The 25,514-nt window shown below is 35.5% G+C and overlaps 1 protein-coding gene across 3 annotated transcripts in view; it reads right to left on the reverse strand.

Moving 5' to 3' along the window:
- Positions 1–739: 739 nt before the first annotated feature.
- SEPTIN7 (septin 7) overlaps positions 740–25,514 on the reverse strand; it is a 101,709-nt gene continuing 76,934 nt past the window's right edge. For all 3 annotated transcript variants that reach the window (XM_047763082.1, XM_047763081.1, XM_047763083.1), the window contains 7 exons: positions 21,873–21,965; positions 20,667–20,763; positions 17,908–17,959; positions 13,339–13,464; positions 6,826–6,961; positions 3,134–3,273; positions 740–1,797 (listed from right to left, as the gene is read on the reverse strand). In XM_047763082.1, the coding sequence (XP_047619038.1) occupies positions 1,758–1,797; positions 3,134–3,273; positions 6,826–6,961; positions 13,339–13,464; positions 17,908–17,959; positions 20,667–20,763; positions 21,873–21,965 (684 nt within the window). In that variant the 3' untranslated portion in view covers positions 740–1,757. The remainder of the gene's footprint in view (positions 1,798–3,133; positions 3,274–6,825; positions 6,962–13,338; positions 13,465–17,907; positions 17,960–20,666; positions 20,764–21,872; positions 21,966–25,514) is intronic.

The following is a 25,514-nucleotide window of genomic DNA, read 5'->3' on the forward strand; positions in this document are numbered from 1 at the left end:
CCAGATGTGAACTTACATAAGATTCTACAATGTGAATTACCTTCCTATATTTATATCTATTTATCTTTGAAAAGCAGTAAGAATCTTTCAAGCGCACTGATTTATTTAAATCCTTCAGAATCTGATATTGTGGCGCAGTGGGTTGATGATCCGGCTTGCCTCTGCGGATTTTCCGGTTTGATCCGTAGCCCAAGGCAGTGGCATAGGCTGCAGCTCCAGCCTGGCCATTCCTGGCCTAGGAACTTCCATATGCCACGGGAGCAACCAAAAAAGAAAAAAAAAGGAAGAATTATCAATAACTTCCTTCTGCTCAGATCATTAACTTTAAAAAGTAACAGATTTGGTGAAACTTTTTAAGGTATAAAAACTAGGTATCATTAATTATACTTAAAATACCATAAAGCATTATGTTAAAATCTTTATCATTTGACCTTAGTGAAAAGAAATTATACTACCCTCTTTGCAGTTGAAAAAATTTCAGTCCAAGGCCTTGAGAGTTCACCTAGGGAGTTGAAATTTGTTTTCAGAGAATGTGTTAATAGGAAATAGTAATGAATAGAGAGATACTATATTCTATAAATTGGGAAATCAGCACATATGCATTCTAAATGAAACAAACCTATAAGAGAAAAGATAAAGAGTTACAATCATGGAAGAGACAAACTCAAGTTGAAAAGCTTCCCAAGCATATTCTAGACTTCATATATGAACTGAAGAATATTTAAGACCCCACACTCTATTACATCACAACATTGTTTATTATGTGAATTTTTTACAATACAAACAAAAAATACAGAAATGCAATATATGAATACAGCTAAATGCAGAATGGTGACTTTTTTTCCTTTTCAAGAGGCCATGATTCCCATTTCTAGTAAAATAAAGAGACTGCACATAGGTAGAAATAGGTTGGTCGTTAGCTTCACAATTTTGCCTAGAAATGATCTATAAATGCATTTTCCCCCTGCTACTTACCATAAAGTGTAAAAAGGGAATTAAAGGAAAGTTTCCTTGTTGGTTCCTACCATATGAAAGATGCTATATTCTATTTTAGCAGGGCCAATATATGGAAAATACCTAAATTAAATGTTATTACAAAAATGAAGCAGTAATGAGATTCTGGCTAAAGAGGGCACTAAATGAGAATAATACATATTTAAAGAATTCAAAACAAACAAACAAAAAAAGGTTGTTATAAAAAAGCTCTAGGTGTATTGTAAGCATATAGGTTTTTTTTTTCCATGTGTATTTTTAAACAATGGAAGTGTCAAAAAATAGGGTCAACTGTGTTAGACTAAATTACATTATTGTATACGCTGCACTGAATTGAACCTTTGTATTATAATTATCATAAAGAAGCATAGTTTGTATCATATTATGGCAATTTATCCTCAATGAAAACCTTCCAGAGTCCTTTTATTTTGGAATATCCTGTAAACAATCTAACCACCAGAACATGATTGTACAACAGTAAAATGTTTTCTTGCATTAAATTGAAGACATCTGTTTAATAAAAAAAAAAAAAAAAAGATGTAGGAAAGGTACTTAGAGCTGTTAGTTTCTAAGTACACAACACCTTAGACAATTCAAGGCATCTTAATCTCCATTAAGAACAAAAAAAATAATAATTTTTGTCATGCTGTTAAATCCATCATTAAGGATAAAACCGGTGCAAATTGGTCAAACAGATCCAACAAACACTGATGTCCAAGCTGGCATATTGGCAACTAATACATAACTGGTGGTCAATAGAGGGTTTAAAAGATCTTCCCTTTCTTCTTGTTCTTTTCCAAGGTTCTAAATGATTAAAGGAAAATAACCAAAATGAGTGACCACTTTATAAACATTGACAACATACGGTAGCAATAGCTGATCCAACTACAACTGTGTTGGATTTTTAAATACTACTTTTTTTATTTTAAGAAGTAGGAGATTTAGAAATGAACAATAAGGACAATGCTAGTCTATAACATTATTTTCTTGGAAAGTCAGTATTTGACAAAATTCCAGGACAAAGAGTAAAAAATTACAAAAACACAAAATACAAGAACAATTTTTTCCTAAATGAAATTAGAGCAAATCAAAAGAGATCAACTGATAAACAACAATATCCTTTTCTCATACTGCCATTTGCATTCTGAAATGCTTTGCTTTTACAAATACATTTTTCTCTTCCTTGGGGAAAAAATGAATAGAAAAGGACAGTGAGAAAAATCTTTTTAGCAATGTTCCTTATGCTTGCCAAAAACTGAATACAACCGTTATGTCCAACAATTGGTATGAAGAGGTAATAAGCTATTGATTATGGTGAGTCAACTGAAGAGAACATTATGAAGCTACTGAATTATAATTATGAAGATTGGTAAGTCACAGAAAGTTTTTTTTTTTTTTGTCTTTTGTCTTTTGTTGTTGTTGTTGCTATTTCTTGGGCCGCTCTCGCGGCATATGGAGGTTCCCAGGCTAGGGGTCCAATCAGAGCTGTAGCCACCGGCCTACGCCAGAGCCACCGCAACGCAGGATCCGAGCCGCGTCTGCAACCTACACCACAGCTCATGGCAACGCCGGATCGTTAACCCACTGAGCAAGGGCAGGGACCGAACCCGCAACCTCATGGTTCCTAGTCGGATTCGTTAACCACTGCACCACGGGAACTCCAGAAAGTTTTATTTACTTTTGTCTTTTTAGGCCTGCACTCACAGCACATGGAGGTTCCCAGCCTAGGGGTCGAATCAGAGCTGTAGCCACCAGACTACACCAGGGCCACAGCAACGTGAGATCCAAGCGGCATCTGCAAACTACACCACAGCTCATGGCAACGCCGGATCTTTATCCCACTGAGTGAGGCCAGGGATTAAACCCACGTCCTCATGGATACTACCTATGAGCAGTTCATTAACTGCTGAGCCACTACAGGAATGCCACAGAAAGTATTTACAGTGAAAAAAAAAAAAACGATTATAATAGACTGCATCCATCTACATAAAATACCCATCCATGAAAATAATTTGTGCTTCAGATGTATCATAATGGGTGATGGCTTCTCAAATGTTACTTTAATGGTTTTAAAGTAAGTAAGAACATAATTATTTAAAACATTAATACACACACTTCTCGGGAATATGATATAAGTTACCTTGAAGAGTTCTGTTGTTCTAAAATACGTTGTTGGGCTTCCCAGTTTGCTTTCTCATCTTCAAACTGACGACGTTTTTCCTCTAACTCTTTGTGCTGTGCTTCCAAATTCTTTTTCATTTGCTCATGGCGTCGCTGGAGCTAATTCAGAACACAATATATAAAATAAAACTGAGCAATCAGGAGCAGGAGTACCTTTCATCCAGGAATTCTAATGTTAACAATATGAGCACTGAGCTCTTACAACTTCAGAGTACCACCCGTAAAGCACTGTCTAAGATTCCTCTTCCTACATGAATGACCAAAGAGAATGATCTTGGAAAACAGGAAAACAAAAGACTGCAGTAAGCTGGAGTCATGTAGCTCTGTAGAGTAGGCATCCCTGTATTACCTCATTTTTCCTTACCCACAAACATGTAGGAAGCTGGGCAGGGAAGACACCACTGCTCCCACTATTACAGATGAGCAAACAGTTGCAGAGTTTTAAGTCATTTGCCCAAGATTGCCCAAGGTCATTAGCCGGAAAGTGGCCGAACCAGGATTTGAACCTGTCTCCTAATTCCAAGTTCAGAAAGCTGAGACAAGTAGAAAGAAAGCAAATAGATAAGGACCTAGGAGTTATAAGATCACCATAAGGTCCCCTGATTCTTACAAAGCAGTGATCCTCAAATATCAGTCTTCATACAAATCACCTGAATGTTTGTTAAAAATACAGATTTCTGGACCTTACCCAGACATACTGAATCAGAATCTCTGGGATTTTGTTAAGTCTAGAAATTTGCATTTTGAACAAGCCCCAGTGATTGATTCTAAAGCCAGTGGTTCCTCCTGAGAATTAATGCTGTAAAAAATGCTACTGAGAGGTGGAAAACACACACAAAGTAACTGCACAAAGAGCTTATCTGCTGGTTCACTAAATAATTCCACTGAGGCACTACTATTCAATCCATTTGAGGAAAACTATCATAACAACCACAACAAAAATAGACTCAATTTAACTCCACCAGAATACTAAGAACTATTGAAAACCTTCAAATGTCCAGGAACTATGTTCTGGTGAAGACTGTATTACATCAGTAAGTTGACATCTTGAGTTTGTATTATAATTTTGCATTCAACTTGTTTTCTTAATTACCTTGTAAACCCACCAAAAAATGACTTCATATTCCTTCCTATTTCAAGTATTTCATGCAATTTCTACAAAACAAGACCACCTAAGATACAGTCAAGCAAAGATGAGTCAAGTTTGAGGTACTATCTTCCTGATGATACCAAACAAGAACAGTTACCTCTGAGAAGAAGAGATAGGGATACAAAAGGGAGACACATAGGATGAACTGATGATGCTCTTTTAAGCTGGGCAGTAGGTTCTCAAGTGTTTACCTGTACATCATTCTTTGCCTGTACATTTATGTCACTTATATGTATCTTCTGTGTTAACTGCATTCAGGTGAAAAGTATAGGTCACAATCTCTTTCTAAAATTCCTAGAAGTGTTTTATAGTGGGGAATTTTTCAGATTTTAGAAAGCCAATGCTACTTAGAAAGGTCTATACACTATATTTACAAAACAACTCCTGGGCTACCTAGGTACCTCCTATAATCAAACACATTACTATTTTATTATATGAATATATATATTCCCACCAAGTGGAATAAACTATGAGTTCTAGGTCTGATTTTGCAGTTTTCAGAGCCTTTTAAGATTTAAATTGTGGATACAGGATTGTGGACTTGTCTAGTGATTAAGAGCAAAGTTAAGTGGGTTCAAATAATGGCTTACAGCTATGTAGCACTGACCAAGTTAATCTATCATTCCTCTCATGTAAAAATGGGAAATGGACAATGATATCTTCCTTGTAGGGCTATCGTATGGATTAAATGACATAATCCATGCAAGATGCTTAGTACTGTGCCTAATGTGCCATGCTGCTGGATGTAAGCAACTATGCCCCAAACAAGTATTTCTAGCATAAATAAACTTGAGAAAAATTAGTACTAAACAGGGTTAAATAGGTTTCTTTACCTATATATTTATAAACTCACAGTATTAGGCTTACAGTATTAGGGGAAACCTGGCCCAATTCTCTTTACAGGTCCTTTCAATGCTAATAAAGATACTATCGTTCAAAGAGTAGTTAAGTTCCTCAAAACTCTGTTTTCACCATTCCCAGTACCATAAAAACTCTTAAAGTATTCTCGGACTACAGTTTTACAATTGTTTATAACATTTACTCTCAAAATCAGGCCCTAAAATATGTCTATATCAAATGTAAATTTTACTATTTTTAGATATTCATCAAAATCTAAGTGTAGAAATAATGCAGACACTTGATTATACCTGTTTTTTTTTTTTTTTGCCTTCTGATAGGAATTTTCCAGATTATTTATTAATTAGTGAAGTGGTAGAGACTCAAATGGGCAGATTAACAACAAATTAAACTAAATTAAAAAGACTAAAATAGATGTCCAAAATGTCATCTTAATAACAGGTGCTGGGGATGCTAGTGCTTAGATGCTTGGCAGTCTTAAAATAGGAGGAGTTATTCTATATCCCCAATGAATTATGCATATGATAAATAAAATAATAGTGAAAGGTTTTTTAATAAGATATTACATGAAAAGCCCAGTAATTCAAGAGAACTCTAACGTGGAATAAAAACATTTCCTCAAAATTATTAAATACTCACTCCATGCAATCTGTCTACTCAACAGATTGCTTTTGGTTGTGTATTCAGTCAAAGAAGGCTTATGTATTTTATGCAGTAATTACAAAAGCGATGAGACCAACTACAAGGATATAACAGAACAGATCTCAATCTTTTAATATATTTAAATATAAAAATATTATTATATCAGTGGGGCCACATATAAACACAGATCTCACTGAATTTCGCCATTAAAAGTAATGCACAAGTCTATGCTGAGAAAACTTCATACTGAAATTGTTGATTTATTTTGTGTTTACCTATTGGTTTCTTCTACTGTTCTCTGTCAAGCCAACTACTTACTCTATAGATTCTTGTGTTAATGAGTTTTCTTCTCCATCTTTTATTTCTTGTCACTTATTAAAGGATATGTCTTCGCAATCTTTTTGATTAATAGAAACTAAATATATACCTCAACATCTAGAGGGATTCCAAGGTAGTATATGTTTGTTACTACTCTATCTGATTTTTGTTAACAGTGGGAATTACTTTCACACATATTACGATTAAGGCCCAATTCATTTACAAAAATCACATTCGTTCATTTTTTCCTCTTTGTAATTTACCCTGGCATGTCCTTAGTTCAACTAAGGTTTTTTTATTTTCTTCCTCATTCGTAAGCAAAGAAGCCTGACCAATTATTATCCTAACACTAGTTTTTGTTGTTATATCCACCCAAAATTCTGACCTTTATTTTTCTTATACTGACTATATGGAATAGATTATAATTTCATTTCTTATAACTTGCTTATTATAGCGAATAATTGACCGTTAGTATTCTTTCTACTTAGCTGTATCCAAACACATATTAAAATACATATTCTTTTACTATACACATAGTGCTTGCTTTTATTTTTCCATTTTATTACGAGTGCATTATATTAAATCTGAAAAATCTATATAAAGGTTTTATTATCTATGAATTTTATTAAAGATACTATTTTAAAAAGGAATATTGTGTTTGTAAGAAATATTAGGTTGATTACCTCAGCTTCAGAGTCCTTCAGTTTTTGAACTTTTTCTTTGACCTTCATCTCAAACACCTGCTCCATCTCCATCTCCATTTTCTTCATCTTAGCTACATGCTCCCTTCTTTCTTCTTCCATTTGTGCAAGAGGGCTCCTGTTATGAACATTAAAGATAGTCATTAAACATCTAAAAATGAAAAGTTTAACGCAAAACTCTAAACAGTGATGAAAATAAATGAGCTATTTATGCCATTACTGTTTTTTTTTTTGCTTTCTGTTTTTTTCATAGTTCAAACAAAATACAGCACAACCAAATTTCTAATGAAGAATTATTACAAAAATTGGTGAAATGTTTCTCTAAACCTAATACATATCAAATCTAAAGGCAACACATAAAATAAATTGTAGAAAGAAAACGGAAAGGATATATTCCCTAAATACATTCTTAGAATGGAAAACTAGCTGAAAATTTCTTAATTTTGTACTTTAAACAAAATTTTAATGTGAAAAAAGGTAATGACTTATGAAGTTAATAATAATATGTAGTATTACTTCTACAATTTTCCAAGTGTTATAATCTTTTCTTTTTGACAACTAGTGACACGGTTAACTAACAATAATTCAAACTTGTTTTGGTAACTGAGCTGATATGTTGGGAAAAACTACCAGGCAAAAAACCTAAGACACTCTTCATTAGGCAATTACAGTATTTCTAGGCCGCTCAATGTAACGTCAATGCTCTTGAAAAATTCATCCCATCTAACTCAAATACTTCAGTGTTTTAACTTTGAAAGATGATCAGTGATCACAATCTCTCTCTCTCTCTCTCACACACACACACACACACAGGTGAGGATGGGTGAAGAGGAGATATAAATAAACATCTTGACATTTTTGAAATGCCAGAAAATAGACACAAGTATAATTAAATAAAAGCAGTTCACCCCACTGACATTAAAATCCATGGGCTCAAACCTCTGTACAATTTTGTTCCAAATTTTCATGCTGAAAAATACTACAAATGAGCTTTATGTTACGGCTAGACCCAAGAGAATGTCGAAGTATCAGCTACCTACTACAGCCCCAGGGAGGAAAGAAAAGTAGGCTCTGTGGCTTTGAGGAGCTCTGAAAACTATTCAACACACTGGGACAACTTAAAGAAGGCAAGCCCTTTTCTGATTTTGTTGATAAAATATGTTTATTTTGCCTCCATGAAATCAAGCTCAGACCACTTAATTGTGTCTTTTAAATTGGTGAATTTTATCTCAATAAAGTGGTCAAAAGGTTAAATCATGACTTAAAAACAAAAACAAAATCAGGCTTTGTATTTCACCCATAACTTCAAGGCTAGTCACTTTAATGCTGATGTGACACACTGATTATGGTGACCTCTCTCCTTACAAGGCTGGATATTTCTGACCATTACAGCATTATTTTTCCTATCAAGGATGAGGGCAAGGTAGTGAGACTGAAACTCAGCACAGCCCTGTGGGGCTCCTCGGTGCAAAAGCTTTTCTGTGTCCCCCATTTCTTGTTCTTAGGAAATGGACCTCATTCAGTCAACATGACTTAGGAACATCAAAGATCACTTTACAAATAATAACAAAGATCACCATAACAAATCACTTAACACACAAAAAAAATCACTTAATGAAGACCACCATAACAAATAGAATAACAATAAAGAAGACCAAGGAGGAAGAAGCAGGTTCAACAAAAAAAGACAGCCCTCCCCTTACTGGGGATCAGTTTAAGAGATCGGCAATCTTTGTATGGTTAATTCTTCTCTCCTTTCCTTTACTACTCCTTGTTCAATCTCTTTATATCTAGAACCTCACCTCCCTTTCTGTTACTTCTAACCACCCTCCCCTGCTCCAGACAGGGGTGGGCAAAATACACTCCCCTCCTGTAGAAAAAAGATGACTTGATATTCTTTGCCAGACGCAAGTAATACCTGACAGCTGCTAAAAATAGTGATCACTTTTCCAGACTCCAGCTTTGAGACAAATTAGTATTTGATGGGACAAGCTCAGCTATTTTTCAGATTTTAACCATATAATCTAAATCCTGGGTTTTGCCCCCAGCTTTATCAAAATAAAATTGACATATAATATTGTCTAAGTTTAAGGTATACAATGTGATGTCTAAATCTTATTTTAAGTTTTAGGACCACTAACGTAACAGAAAGGTACATTTTCAAACATATAAACCAAATATTTTTATTTTTAATCCATAGTTCAACACACTCTACACAGAGTCTGTCCCAAAATGCCTCTAAAATTTAGACATAAGATAAATTATTCTATTACTCAATACTTAACATAAAAAAATTAATTTAGGGGTTCCTGTTGTGGCACAACGGGATCAGCGGCATCTCTGGAGCACTGAGACGCAGGTTCGATCACCACCCTGCACAGTGGGTTAGAGGATCTGTTGTTGCCACAGCTGCAGTGTAGGTTGCAACCGTGGCTCCAATCTGATCCCTGGCCCTGGCACTCCATATGCTGTGGGGTGGCCAAAAAATAAAAACAAATTAACTTACACTCTAAAACCAGGTGTGATTTAGTACTTTGTGGAGTGTACACTGCTAGACAAAAGTTAATGTAACCATAAATATATATATGTATACACATGTTTATGTATATGCATGTACATATAAGAGCAATGAAAAAACCTAAGTCCATCAGCAATCAATCAGATAAATAAATGACCTTACTGTCAATTTTATTTCTTTCTCAAATTGCCTGCAGATGCTGTTGAGAGACCATATGACGTAATAAAGTGATAAAATGACCACTTTTACAGCACCATAATTCAGTGGTCTTCGACCTGAGGTCTCTTTTGATATGAAAAGCATTACTTGGCCCTGTGCAGTATTAAGAGAACAATTTCCAGACCCTCAATTTCCATACAAAGTTTGCCTAAAGCAATGTGCCTAGAAATTTCCAAGCTAACCGAAAGCCCATTTCTCACATTACAGAGGAAAGACCTACTCCCTATTCCCTATCTCTTACCTAAGGTACACTGTACCTCAAAGTGTGAAAACCTCCAGGTGAGAAAGAGAACTCTCTTTCAATGATTAATCAAGGCACTAAAACATAAACCTACAAAGTCTATCTCTCAATATTAAACATTTCCATTAAGGGCATCGTGTGGTGGTAGGTGTTAGAAACGTGGTAGGTAGGTCCATATCGAGATGCCCTGGGTTCAGAAATATAGTAGAGGGAGGTGGCTGGAGAACTGGTGATTTCCCTCTGATGATTCTACCTTTTCCACGTCGAGCTTCCTAAAAGCTCAATCTCTCCCTGTCACCACTCAAAAAGTTGCACTGCCATGGAGGAAGAGTCCCATGAGAGCAGAACAAATAGAACACCAATAAGAAGCCTAGACTCACATTGGCTTAGTTCACATATTTAAATATTAGTCATTCTTTTCAGTTATCCATGGATGGGTCCTTAGCTATAAAGAAAAGCACCTTACATCAGCTAAAACATGGTAAGTTGCTGATACTTTTTTTTTCAAAAATTCAACTGGAATAAACTGCTAACATTTTCAAGGCAATATCTGATACAATCAATCAAAGGATAAAACTTCAGATTGCTTTCAGATTCACTATGTAACATTCAACAAAGCAGTAAAAACCTAATTTAACAAATCATGTATCTATTCTAATTACAGACATTCCCCAGTTGGTTCAATCTTCAAAAATATTCTTCTACTTACTTAATGTAAAATAAATTAATATACTAACTCCTGGGGCAGTTTAGCACTACAAACTTTTTTTTTTATTTTCACAGGCAACGTTTAGACATGATTTATCTCATTAAGAAATACATTTCCAGGAGTTCCCGTCGTGGCGCAGTGGTTAACGAATCCGACTAGGAACCATGAGGTTGCGGGTTCGATCCCTGCCCTTGCTCAGTGGGTTAACGATCCGGCGTTGCCATGAGCTGTGGTGTAGGTTGCAGACGCGGTTCGGATCCCGCGTTGCTGTGGCTGTGGCGTAGGCCAGCGGCTACAGCTCCGATTCGACCCCTAGCCTGGGAACCTCCATATGCCGTGGGAGCGGCCCAAGAAATAGCTTAAAAAAAAAAAAAAAAAAGAAATACATTTCCAATTGAATTCTACTTTCTATGTTTTCATCGGGGTTACAGTTTAATTCAAGTAATCCACACTAGAATTCTATACAAGCAGAAGAATTTTTAATAACACTAAAAGTTTTACTATTTTTCCCTGAATTATACCTGCATCCAACAGCAAAAATATCCCAATAGCCCTATTTTAAAAGCCTTATATTTGAATTATGGAAAAAATTCCTTATTTCTAGCACATGAACAAATGTTTAAAAGAAATAATCGAACATTAGGTACATCCACTTAATGAAAAATACGTACTAATACATATTATTTTTAATCTATTATAAAATTACTATTGGCTTTAATTGTGTACGTTTTTCTTTTAAACAGTTAAAAAATCCATACGCTAGTAAAATGTATTTAGAATGGATTCAAATTTTATGAACAATATTTATTATGATGGATCCTTATATTTTTGTGCTAAATTATAGTTGTTTTGATACAAATTTTGCTAAAAAGTAGATTAAAAAATGTTGCCTTTCTCTCATGCACTGAACCTTAACCTCATTTCAAATAGAATCTTGTATTTTAGAAGGCTAGTTAAATAAATAAATACATAAATAAAAGCAAATCAAAACTTTTAAATAGCAGTAGTAAGTTCCTGGAAGTCAGTGTTTTGCATAGTATGCATTACTAATCACCTATATCAAAACCATCTAGGGTGCTCATTAAAAATACAAACCTTCAGGAATTCCTGAAGTGGCGCAGCGGAAATCAATCCAACTAGGAACCATGAGGTTTCAGGTTCGATCCCTGGCCTTGCTTCAGTGGGTTAAGGATCCAGGGTTGCCATGAGCTGTGGTGTAGGTCGCAGATGCAGCTCGGATCTGGCTGTGGCTCTGGCGCAGGCTGGCAGCAACAGCTCCAATTAGACCCCTAGCTTGGGAACCTCCATATGCCACAGGTGTGGCCCTAAAGAAAGGACAAAAAACAAACAAAAAAACCCCAAACCTTCAGACCCATCCCACATCTACTGAATCAGAGTCTCTTGTTAATGACTGAACCTAGAAATATATCTTCTAACGACCACTCTCAGGAGGTCTCTGAAACCAGAAAATCTAGAATCTGATCAATAAATTTCCTCAAATAAGCATGTTGACAGCATAAGAAGAAATTCAAAGTTAAAAAAGAGATTAGGGGCTATGCTCCAAACAGGAAAATACGGAAGAAAACAGGTCTAACATCAGTCTTAAAAGAGAACTGGTTGTGACTTTGCCAATGACTATTAATGCTTTGTGTGCTTTTGTATGGAATTTTGGGCCACTGTGGAGACATAACTAAAAAAGAAAAAAGGAACATTTTCCTTTTCCACTATAAGGAATGTCAACCACTATAAAACACAGTATTGCTATTTTGAAAACTTGCCTTCCTTAATTTTTAATCACAGAGATTTTTCAGGATTATCCTCTAATGGGAGATAATACCTGCTAAAAATGTACATACCTTGTTAAAAATGGTTTTCATAATGCCTATTATCTTCAACAACCCCAATAAAGGAAAAACAGGGCACAGCCACAGTTACCAAGTCTATACCAGCTAATGCACCAGCCTCCTTACACATCTCTTTTCCCCACATCATCGTAAAACCATCACAGCTTGTGATATTAACTTGACTGGATGAAGCTATACACTCAGCAGTCACACCACTCTAACAACCAATAGGAGAAATCCAAACTCCAGCTAATTTACTCCCTGGACATACACAATAGGAACAGAGAAGGTAACCAAGACTACATTAATCCAAATACTCCTTTTGTTTGGTCCTGTTCATTTCTATATAATCTGTCTAAAAAAATACACATATACTTGGTTAAAGGAACTGTTTGGTTTCTAACTGAGAATCTATCATGTGATGTGATATAAAATTAATTTGATGGTAAATGACCAGAAGAGAATGCATGGCTTTTTCGCTTAAAGAACAAGGTAATAAAACTACACTTCCTCCAATAAACAATAAAGCTTGACAATATAAATTTCTGCTGTTGTACATAAAAAACATTATCCTGGAGTTCTGTTGTGGCTCAGTGGTTAACAAATCCAACTAGGAACCATGAGGTTTCGGGTTCGATCCCTGGCCTTGCTCAATGGGTTAAGGATCTGGCGTTGCTGTGAGCTGTGGTGTAGGTCACAGACGTGGCCCAGATCTTGCGTTGCTGTGGCTCTGTCGTAGGCTAGCGGCTACAGCTCCGGTTTAGACCCCTAGCCTGGGAACCTCCACATGCCACAGGAACAGCCCTAGAAAAGGCAAAAAGACAAAAAACAAACAAAAAAAATTTAAAAAACCTCACATTATCCCAAATCTTCTACTGAGTAGAGAAATCTGTAGAAAATGAACGCCAAGATTATTTACAACATAAACAGTACCTTTTCTGGAGGAAATGATATATATACTTACTTAGTAAGCTGCCCTTTATTCTTGTTATTATCAACTCCATTATAAGTCACAGCTGCCAGTTTTCTGCTCCGATAGTTCTCATAGTGTACATTATTAGTGACATCTTTCAAGTCCTGCATGTGTGTTCTGTCATAAATAAATAACACATCAAGAGTCTGTTTCTATTAAAAAAGCTTTGGTATAAAATAAAAACTTTATCAAAACTAAAACTTCAGTCTTAAAACAAGCAAAAGACTATTCTGAAGGAAGATGACACTCATCTCTCTTCATTCACGCTCAAGGCAGAGCAAGACAAAATGAGCTAACTTGATGCCAATGGAAATTTAGGTTCTAAAACGTTTAGGAGCCATAAATCCCCTCAAAGTGGTTACCAAAGAATGACAATTCTACAAAAGAGTATTTACGTATACAGTATATATTTTATATCACTCAAGAAGGGAAAGTATATTAGCTCCTACCAAAGCTCCCCAAACCTAAAAGAAATTGCTTTTCTTTTAGCAATATCATTAATATTTGAGTTTTTACCCTGGTAATACATAATGTCACATTAGATCACATATCAAGTCAGATTCAAACTGGGGAATTTTAATTTTGAGTAAATTTTTTTTATTCAAATTGTCCAGTAAATGTGGTACTTTGGTTAAATGAGTGTTTGCTCATAACATTTCCGTCATGCATAAAGTCAATATATAGGACATAGGTATAACTAGGACAATGCCATCATTCCTTCATGACGCAAGGTAACAGAAGACTCCCTGAGCTGCTCTATGGTATCCATTATCAATGTAGTATTCTTGGACATACATGGTGTGGCAGTACTCTGTATCATCTGATTGACCCTCTTCTCAGCATCCATTCCTGCACGTGCCATCTCCCACCTTTTATCTCCATCACTTTACCAAAACTCCCTTTTGGGAGACAAACATAAAGGTGTTCCTCTGTTTTTATTCTTCCTGATATCTAGAAAACATTTACTATTACTTTACCCTTTGTGAACAGAATGTGATGTTCAACTACATCTATACTACTGGACATTTCCATGCAGTTCTCTTACAGTTTACTCCTATTTCTAAGTACGGATGTTCCACAAGCCTCATCTCCCTTTAGACTCTGTTCTGTGCTGAACATATCCTCTCTCTACGGCCACTAGAGTTATCCCTAAAGCTCTCTACTTTAGTCAAGTCAGGTAGTTCCTTACTCCTAGCATATCCAATGGTTAAGCACTGAAAAACTCAAATTAATCTGTCACTGACTCTCAACCTTCAGAGTTCTACTGTTTTGGAGCTCTCTTTCCATTCCTGAAGTCAAGCCACTCTAATCCAGACAACTTTCTCCTTGGTCGTCGCTCATTTTTTTGGTACCAGTACATGTCATAGGTGACACCATATAACTTCTTCAACTATAAACAACACCGTTTACAAGAAACATGCCATTACTCTTGTCATAGTACATAACAGGTCCTTTTAAAAAAAATTGATCTGAAGCTGAGATGATAAGCACTGCTGATTTTCTGGAATAAATCCTGTTACCAGTTTCTCTAAGAGAATAATAAAAACAAGTAACTGTGCCAATATAAAATGATCTTTTTGTAGTTTTAAATATTACATATTACCTTATCATTGCATCATTAAAAAATCATTGAAGGACCTGAGGTAGAGTTAGCAGCTCAAATACAAGATGTGTAAAATAAAAATAAGGTGGACTTACCAACTAGTTGTTAAATTATTTTTGTTAATGTGATCTGACATTTTAATTTTTAAAATTTATTTCTTGGCCATACTGTGGCATGTGGAAGTTCCTGGACCAGGGAATGAACCTGTACCACACCAGTGACCCAAGCCACTAGAGTGACAACTCCAGATCCCTAACCCAATGCACTGTAAGAGAACTCCTGACATTTTAGATAATGAAAGATTTTCCCTTTCACTAAAATAACTTTCCTAAGTATATAAAAGTCTGTTCCCGACTTAATTATGTTTTACTTTTATTCTTTTAAAAATCGATATATTCCTCCACTCTCAAAATAATTAAATAACTAGTAATAATTAGATAACTGTAGTTTTCGCTACAGTTTCAGGAATATATTCTTCTTTTCCATTTCCCACTGCTGATAATATAGCACTCTCTTCTTTTCTCTTGTTCTCCCTTCTCTGTTTGATTTCTGCACTGTCCACTGCCATACCTTGAAACTATTTTTATGAAGTTTTCTTTCTTTCCATTGTCTTCCTTGGTTTGCCTGCAATAGGCAGTTTTCTTAATTAGCAAAATGACGCTGCTTTGAACTTGAGTCTTTAAGAGAAGCAACCACTATTCTTAACTTTAACCTCCATGATCTCAAAACTCACAGACATCTGGAATACTGGAATTGATACTTCTTTCAAGTATTTATTAAATGTCCACTAGGTGCCTTTTTCTTAAAGACATGCTCTACATTTCATGTGTATCTTTCTCATCTCTACTCCAAATTTAAAAGGAAAAGCAATAAAGTAAAATATTCCTAAGCTTATTCTTTTCCAAGGGTAATACTTTTCAAGGATTTTTTACACATTTCAGTGTAAAAACTATAAATGAAAAATTATGTTAAGAAGCAAAATGAACATCTAGCAAAGGTAAATATGCCCTAAGAGAGAAAAACAAGTGTGCTAAAGCAAATTTAACAAATAAATGAATTTTTTATTAAGCAAAATTGCCTAATCATCTACCTCTAGGAGTTGAAGCCAATGTCTTCATTCTACTTATTAAACAGGACCACTCCCAAGTCCACAAATAAACATGTGATGACTATTTATTCTAATCCATTTTAAGACATCTATTTCCAAGAATCCTTTCTATCTGACCCACTCCAGATACTAAACCACTGACTGTGAATTTCTTTGATACATCTAAATATCCTCATCATAGCACATACCTACTTACATATTATAATCTTAGGGTTTTTTTTTTTTTTTTTCAATACATGTATGACTTTCCTATAGTAAATCTTCCTGCAGGAATGTTCTATTTTCTTGTAATGCTTCTAAACTAGTAAGTCCCACTCACCAGAGGCCAGGCCGTGTACCTTCGAATGTTCAAAGTCTAGCTTCTGACTCAGTAACTAGTCTTCCTTTCTGAAGTATTTTAGGTATATAGACAATTACTGATTGCATATTTTAAAAATACATAAGAAAAAGTTATAGATTATCATGGTGTCAAGCACTGGGCAAGTAGCACAGAAGAGTTAAAACTGAGGAAGCGCAGATTTAAAATTGAGGAAGAGAGTAAAAACAGAAGGAATTCACTGGCATTTAATACTTATGAAACATTCCCTATACATAAAAATTACATGTGATTAATATTCTTCTGAAGTCACATCTTAAAAATGGAACAGTAAGGAAAGAGTTTGGACTAGAACCCAAAGTGTTGTATTCTCAAAACCAAGATATAAGACCATCTTTTCATATGCATTTGCTCTTCTCCTACTGTGTGAGGTCTGGCAACCCCAAGAGCTGAATCAGGCCTGTCATCTACTTTAGACCAAAACACTTGGTCTTGAGCTCTTTTGAGAAAAACCAATTACATGCAATCTCTTTGATTTCAAAATTACTCTCATCTCTTGTATATTTCTTAAGGTTGCAATTTGACTCAAATTCCCCCGTGCACTTTTAAGAATGATCCTGTTGTTCCATGATTTTCAATTATCATCCATATGCATGTTACTACCTCTACATAGCAAAAGAGATTCCTAGGTATTGGGAAAGTAGATAGCAGTTATGAAAAGTAAAGAGACATCAACTTAAGATGGCTATCCAAAACTGGAGGTTGAATAGAGCAGCTTGCAGTGAAAGTCTGGAAGAACAAGCAAGGTAAGAGAGGAGAAAAGTGGCAAAGGGGCATGAAATGTCATGAAGGAGGAATTTATTTCAACATGAAGACGCTGAGGTTCATTTTTCGTTCCCTTTCTGTTCCCTGCTCACTAATGTCTCTGGTTCTTCTAAACTTTTTCTGCAAGATTTCCTCTCTGCTGCTGCTTTTAATCAGAATTACTTCAATGTCCTGTTCTCACAGGCTTTCCTTCTCTTTCACCAGGTGCAGAAGGTACAATATAGGAGTAATGTTTTCCCATTTGGGAGGAAGATCAGTTTTGTTCACAGAATTCCAGTAACCAAAATGTTCTACTCACCAGCTACCAAGCTGTGTACCTTTAAATATTCAAAGTCCAGCTTCTGACTCAAAACTTAGCCTTCCCTCCACAGTTTTCACAAACTTTTCACATTAAAAAAGAGCAACAGCCTTTTCCTTTCCACTTTCCATACCTCTTTTCAGTATTAAACCTCAATACAATATATAAAGAGACCCATTTTCCTATGTATTCCCTAGCCACACAGGGAATTTTTTTTTTTTTTTGTATTTTTGCTCACAACTGTAAAACCTTGGCAAAATAATCCAAATTGTCCCCATGCAGTGCTTACTTTAGGACTAAATGAAATTATCAATTTAAATAAGCTAAATTTATAAAAGGCAAAAAATAAATCTAATTTCATTTAGGGTAAGGAAAAAAAATCTGTTATTTTCATCACTGGTCACACTTACCTTATCAACATATTTCTTAGAATTGTAAAATCACAATGTTCGCCATTTTCAACTAAAAAACAAAACAAAACAAAAAAAACCGCATATGTTATTCCCACTAAACTCAGCCTTTCCCCTCCCCCTTTGGTCTTTTTAGGCCACACCCGCAGCATATGGAGGTTCCCAGGCTAGGGGTCCAATTGGAGCTGTAGCTGCTAGCCTACGCCACAGCCACAGCGACACCAGATCCGAGTCAAGTCTGCAACCAGCACCACAGCTCACAGCAATGCCAGATCCTTAACGCACTGAATGAGGCCAGGGTTCGAACCTGCATCCTCATGGATACTAGTCAGATTTGTTTCTGCTGAACAATGACGGGAACTTCCCAGCAGCCCCCTTTTTTAAAATTCAATTTATTTTATTTGTTTTTGGCTGCACCCATGGCATACAAAAGTTCTCAGGCCAAGGATCAAGCCCACACCATAGATGTAACCAGAGCCACAGCAGTGACAATGCCAGACCCTTAACCAGCTGAGCCACCAGGGAACTCCTAGACCTAGTCTTCTAAAAGGAAGTTGGGTGTTAACAACAAAAAAAGAATATGCAAAATAACATATCAAATCTTCATTAAGATTTAACATCATAGGGGGAAAAATGTAATTGTAATGTATACATGTAAGGATAACCTGACCCCCTTGCTGTACAGTGGGAAAAAAATAATAATAAATAATTAAAAAAAAAAAAAGATTTAACATCATAGTTCTTAATTTAAGGCAACATCATATGCGTATACCTCATTACTTTACTGTAGTTTAATCCTCAGTGATAAAATATAAATCTAAAAAACGAGCTCTCCAAAAGCAAACAATTTTGACATTTTGAAAAGGGAGATCATGTATTTCTCTTTACTGGTAGAAAACATATTTATTCCACAATAAAATGCATTTTAAAACTTTGGTATTGAGGGTGAGGGGTGAATCACTTTAGAAAAATCTCTATAAGGTAACCAAAGTGAAAATGTGAGCCAAGAACATTCAGGTTCATTATTATTGTTTTTTAAATGTTATCACTAAAAAACACTTTTAGTGGTGAGGTTGGGGATGGGTAGGGGAAGGGATAGAAAATAGGGAATTACCTAAAACTAGAAATACAAACCAATTTCTTTTGTGCATATGTCCAAGGGCTGTACAAGTTCTAAAGCCAACTGAAGGTTACATGGGGATGACAGAGAGCTGGGAATGCGTGTTGTGTCACTGGTTGGAAAGTTACTGATAAGAACAATGACTTGGAAAAGATTCTAAAAATTAAAGAATTTTTCAAAATAATACCAACAAAAAGAGCAATCATGACTCATCTTGATTCCAGGTCACTATAACACAGAATACTATATAGGTTAAACCAGTATAATAAAGACAAATGTGGGGAAACATGTTTATTGCTAATAAGGCTTCTAAGAATTGATGCTATAAACTAAGATTTTATTGTTGTTGAAAACTCCTTAAAAATTAATAGAGGCTTTTTTTTTGCCTTTTGTCTTTTTAGGGCCGCACCTGCGGCATATGGAGGTTCCCAGGCTAGGGGTCTAATCGGAGCTGTTGCTGCCAGCCTTTGCCAAAGCCACAACAATGCCAGATCCGAGCAGCATCTGTGACCTAAGCCACAGCTCAAGGTAATGCCGGATCTTTAACCCACTGAGCAAGGTGAGGGATCGAACCCGCAACCTCATGGTTCCTCATCAGATTCCTTTCCGCTGCGCCAGGACATGAACTCCTAATAGAGGCTATCTTGATGAATTTTTTTATTCTAAGAGGATATGATGCCAAAAAAATATGACTTTTGTCCTGAAGATGGGAAATTGTGAATGTCTTAATTGGGTTTCTGACAGCTAGTCTCATTCCTGAGGGTCCCGGACCCATCTGAAACTCAGATAAAAGTGGCAGGCCTTTTCTCCAAGATTGTTTTCAATTTTAGAAGGTTTATTAGAACCTCTGATAGTAATCTTTGGGCCCCAGGTAAAGAACCTTTACGTTTTAAGTATTTTCTTTTTTTTTTTTGTCTTTTGTCTTTTTTTTGTTGTTGTTGTTGTTGCTATTTCTTGGGCTGCTCCTTCGGCATACGGAGGTTCCCAGGCTAGGGGTCAAATCGGAACTGTAGCCACCGGCCTACGCCAGAGCCACAGCAACGCGGGATCTGAGCCACGTCTGCAACCTACACCACAGCTCATGGCAACGCCGGACCGTTAACCCACTGAGCAAGGCCAGGGACCGAACCCGCAACCTCATAGTTCCTAGTCGGATTCGTTAACCACTGCGCCACGATGGGAACTCCCCCGTTTTAAGTATTTTCAAACAAGAAAACAGGAACAAACTTAATGGTCGGGTGGAGATGGGAGGGTGGGTACTGACAAGTGGCTTTTAAAGTACTACAACATTAGGATTTAAACATACTTGCCTGATTTAGCAGGACACAAAGGTCTGAGAAACTTGTATGTATTTATGAGGAAATGAGATCCAATGAAACTGAATTTAGAATGATCTTTTAATCTAAACTATATCAAAGCAGTATTATTTACTAAAATACAAAAAATTTTTGGCCGTGCCTGCAGCATGCAGAAATTCCTGGACCAGAGATCAAACCCACACCACAGCAGTGAACTGAGCCACAGCAGTGACAATGCTGGATCCTTAACCACAAGGCTACCAGGGAATTGCTATAAATGCAAAATTTTAATTACATTTGTGAGATCTTTATAGAAAGCCATTCACTGAAAAAAACCTTACCTTCAGCAACACCCCATGGATACTGCCTTCCTCTGACTCTTTTGCCATTAACTTCAATGATAGTATTACTACCTACCACAGCAAGAGGTAAACGGTCCTATAAAACAAAGTATTCTTATTCAAATACATCTCTGTAGTCTTCACAAATTCAATAATAAAAGTTAAATCACTCAACAGCTAAGCAAAAAAAAAATACCCTGATAGTTTCTGCATTCACTTTTATAGGCCATTCAATTACTATTTAGTAAATTGCCATTGTGTGGTATTATCACCAATGTAAAATAAATGAAATTATATTTTTACTGAAATTTTAAGAATACAAAGGCATATAATGATAAAATTATTTGTTAAAACATCATTCCAAAAAGAAGTGGACTCATATTTTAAAAATTAAAGAGGGTAAAAAATATATTGGCAGTTATAGGGAAAAAAATGGGGCTTCTGATTAGCCTGCCTACCTGATCATAAACCAACCCTAACAGCCTGGACACAGAGAATATTTTACTTGCTAAACTCTACCTTTGGAACTCCAGATGTGGGGGACTGCATTTGTATCCAGACTAACTCAGAGAAGTCCTTCAAAATTCTTGCCACTCACAGAAATATATAAGAATATTGAAAATATATGGCTATTTTATAAAACCTCAGAAATTCTTCACTGTCAGGTATAAGTATTATTTCAACATAATTATTTGCTTACATAGTACCATTATTCAATACATCATTTTTGGGTCCAGGGTACTTAGGAAACCACCACAAATTAAAAATACCAAAAGTTATACTGGTATAGATTTTTGGTTGATTTCTTATAAAAGGACAAAAGAAAACATATTTTTGGCTCTGGAAACAAAGATTAAGTATAATAGTGCTTTTAAAAACAAATCCTCTCCCTTTTCATTACCCACCCCCTCCCCAGTTTTTTTCCATTACCTGTTTTTTAAGGAGGGGAATTATAAAATACAAAACCAGTTTAACTGAAGACAAGAATTATGTTATTCATCTCTCTATCCCATATAATACTTTACTATACATAAAACAACCAAACGACAAAGTTATTCAGTGTTGAATTCAGCTTTATGATTAATCTCCTTATTTATTCTGTAAGTCAACTGTTCAAAAGCACTGCTATTTCTGGTCTTTCTAGCAGATGTTATAGGGCTTTCAAGGCCCTAAAACATTTTAGTACATGTACGGGAATGAACCTACCTTTATCTTTTTAACAAGCTTATTTTCTTCTTCATCATCTGTCTCTGGAAATTCATATATTTTAATCTTATGTTCTTGGATTTCTTTCATTATCTAAAATGTAAGAGGAAGTTTAGCAAAAGAATACCACACACTAGTATTATTTTTATTATATTCTTCTTAAATTCCTTAGTCCTTAGCTCCAGTTCCTTTACTGTTTTCAATGATGCAAAATGTAATCCAAAACCAAAGTACTATGTTGGCCTTTTTTTTTACAACAAAACTGACATATAAATACCATTTTTAAAATCTAGTAACTTCGAAAGTGTTAAAGTCATAAATTATAATAACAAGAGTTCTAAAAATGATACGATTCAAAAAAAGGGCTTTATCCAGTTGACTTCTACCTAATGGTTTTAGGTCATTTATTTACAATGACTGAGATACTTTCTCTAGATAAACTCTCACCAACTGTTTTATTCAACTGAATCAACAGAGCTTAAATTCACCTAAAATTTTTTGTAGAAATTTGGTAAAGGTTAAGTAAAGGTAAGTAAAACTAAGTACTGCACTGACACCAGGAGAAAAATTTGCACTCATCAGAAAATATCCTTGCATGTACATGTGCATACGCAAAAACCAAGAAGAAAGAGATATACGATCAAGCAAGCACACAGGAGAAAACACGGCCTGAAAATTAAGAAGCTAAGGTGTTAATAATAATTAATGAGAATGCAGAAAAAAGAAAGCAACTTATTAACAGCAGAAATGACTTAGCTCAAATTAAATTATCTTGTCCCAAACGACCCCGAATTCTAATAAGAATACAGAAATGCAAATAATGTTGACTACCTACCCTATTCTAATTCATAACAAACTGGTGGCTAACACACCAGTAATTAACTACCTGCCTGTACTGGTAGTTCGGCATTACTCACACTGCTGGGTCACCAGCAACAGTAAAGGGATCCTACACAAAATATGCTACATGGTTACTAAAACAAACAGAAGTCAAAATGCCCTGAGAAAAACGGGACCACATTTTTTTTTTTATAATTGGGTTATGTGTCTATTTAAAACAATAACAAAAGAATAAATGATGAGGTGTGAAATATGTGACTAGAAGAAAAAAAGAAACACTAGTAGTTAGCTCTAAGAGCAGTGGGTCTTAGTCAAAGGCTGCACATTAAAATGGCCTGAATGAACACAGAGAACAGACTTGTGGTTGCCAATGGGGAGGGGTAGGGAGTGGGATGGACTCAAGAGTTTGGGTTAGTAGATACAAACTATTACATTTAGAATGGATAAGCAATGAGGTCCTGCTGTATAGCACAGGGAAGTATATCCAGTCTCAGGCTAGATTGAGATGGAAGATAATATAAGAAAAGTAATATATACATATAAGTACGACTGGGTCCTTTGCTGTACAGAAGAAATTAGCACAACACTGTAAATCAACTATACTTTAACAAAAATTTTTTAATTTTAAAAAGTGGCCTGAGTGAGCATCTTCAAAATAACGAACACCACAAAGCCCCACCTTAAACTACTAAATTGGTCTAATAATTCATTTTGAAAAAATTCTCTAAGTTCTCTATGACTCTGATAAATACTTCCAGTTAAAAACCCCTTTTTAACATAAGAAAAAGAAAATTATACAAATCACTACAATATGACCTATTTGGAAGTAGAGATCATTGCTTATTCATCTTTTTGATCTCTTGGTTGTTCAGCACAATTCCAAATCAAGATACATACAGATCAAGATAGAAATGTTTTATATGAATTGTATCTGAACTCAGAAACAGCACATTACAAGATAAAAATGGGAGTGAATATAAATTAAAAAGAAAAACACAAACTCCTGGTATAAATAACAAATATACAAAAAATGATATACTAATACATTCTCAAAATTTAATTAGATTTAACAAAAGGAAATTTCAACAGGTTTTTGAAATATATTTCAAGTTATTCTAAAATGAGACCAGCTTCACCTACCAAAGGGCAGACACTGGAAGCAAGAAAACTATGACCCCATAGCCTGCAGAACTGAGTTTACAAACACAGGTCAACACCTCCCCTGGGACCTAATGGTCCCTGGTCCTTGGGTGATGAGAGGGGAATGTACTACAGATACACACAGGATATCCCCTAAGGCAGTGAGCCACTTCTCCAAGGTTGAGAAATGTAATTAACCTACTATACACACAAAAATACAAATAGAAATTTAAACAAAATGAAATGGCAAAGGAATACATTCCAGATGAAGAAACAAGATAAAACCTTAGAACAAGTAAGTTAAGTGAGATAGGCAAACTACCTGAGAAAGAGTTCAGAATAACTGATCATAAAGATGATTCAAGAACTGGGAAAAGGAATGGTTGCACAGAGCAAGAAGTTTTTTTGTTTTTGTTTTTTTTTTCATTTTTTAAAGTTTTATTGAAGCACAGTGGATTTACAATGCTGTGATAATTTCTGCTGTACAGCAAAGTGATTCAGTTATACATGCACACACATCCATTCTCTTTCAGATTCTTTTCCCAGATAGATTATCATAAAATATTGGATAAAGTTCTTTGTGCAATACAGCAGTTCCCTGTTGGCCAATCATACCATATACCTCAATGCGCATATGCCAATCTCAAATCCCCAGTCCACCCCTCCCCCACTTCCACCCATCAACCTTTGGTAACCATAAATTTTTTGAAATGCGTCTTTTTTTTTTTTTGGTAAATAAGTTCATTTGCATCCTTTTTTAGATTCCACATATAAGTGAAATCAAGATATTTGTCTTTCACTGTCTAACTTCACTAAGTATGATAATTTCTAGGTTCATCCATGTTGCTATAAACGGCACTGCTCCCCTCTTTTTTATGGCTAAGTAATATTCCATTGTAGATATGTACCACATCTTCTTTATAAGTTTTTAACAAAGAGAAAATATAAAGAACAACCAACCAGAGTTAAGAATACAATAACTGAAATAAAAAAATACACTAAAATAGGAGAATAAATTAGGTGTAAGAACAGATCAGTGAACTGGAAGACAAAGTGATAGAAATCACTGCCTTGAAACAGAATAAAGAAAAAAGAATAAAAAGAACAGAGGATGGCTTAAGACAACATCAAACACACAAAACATTTAGAGAAGTATCAACACCTATCCTTCTGAGACTATTCCAAAGAAAGGAACACTTCCAAACTCATTCTATGAGGTCACCAACACCTGATACCAAAACAGGAGTTCTGGTGTGGCTCAATGAATTAAAGACGCAGCATTGTCACTTCAGTGGCTTGGGTCACTAATGTGTTGGAGTTCAATCCCTGGCCTGGGAACTTCCACATGCCATAGGCACAGCCAAAAAAAAACAAAAACAAAAAAAACACAAACAAAACAAAACAAAAAAACCAAACAAACCCACACATTAAAAAAAAGAAAAAATTATAGGCCAGGTAATATCACTGATGAACACAGACCTAACAATTCTCAACAAAATACTAGCAAATAAAATCCAACAACATATTAGGAGTTCCCATTGTGGCGCAGTGGTTAATGAATCCGACTAGGAACCATGAGGTTGTGGGTTCGATCCCTGGCCTTGCTCAGTGGGTTAAGGATCTGGCATTGCTGTGAGCTGTGGTGTAGCTCGCAGATGCGGC

Source organism: Phacochoerus africanus, chromosome 16, assembly GCF_016906955.1.
Source record: "Phacochoerus africanus isolate WHEZ1 chromosome 16, ROS_Pafr_v1, whole genome shotgun sequence".
Lineage (NCBI taxonomy): Eukaryota > Metazoa > Chordata > Mammalia > Artiodactyla > Suidae > Phacochoerus > Phacochoerus africanus.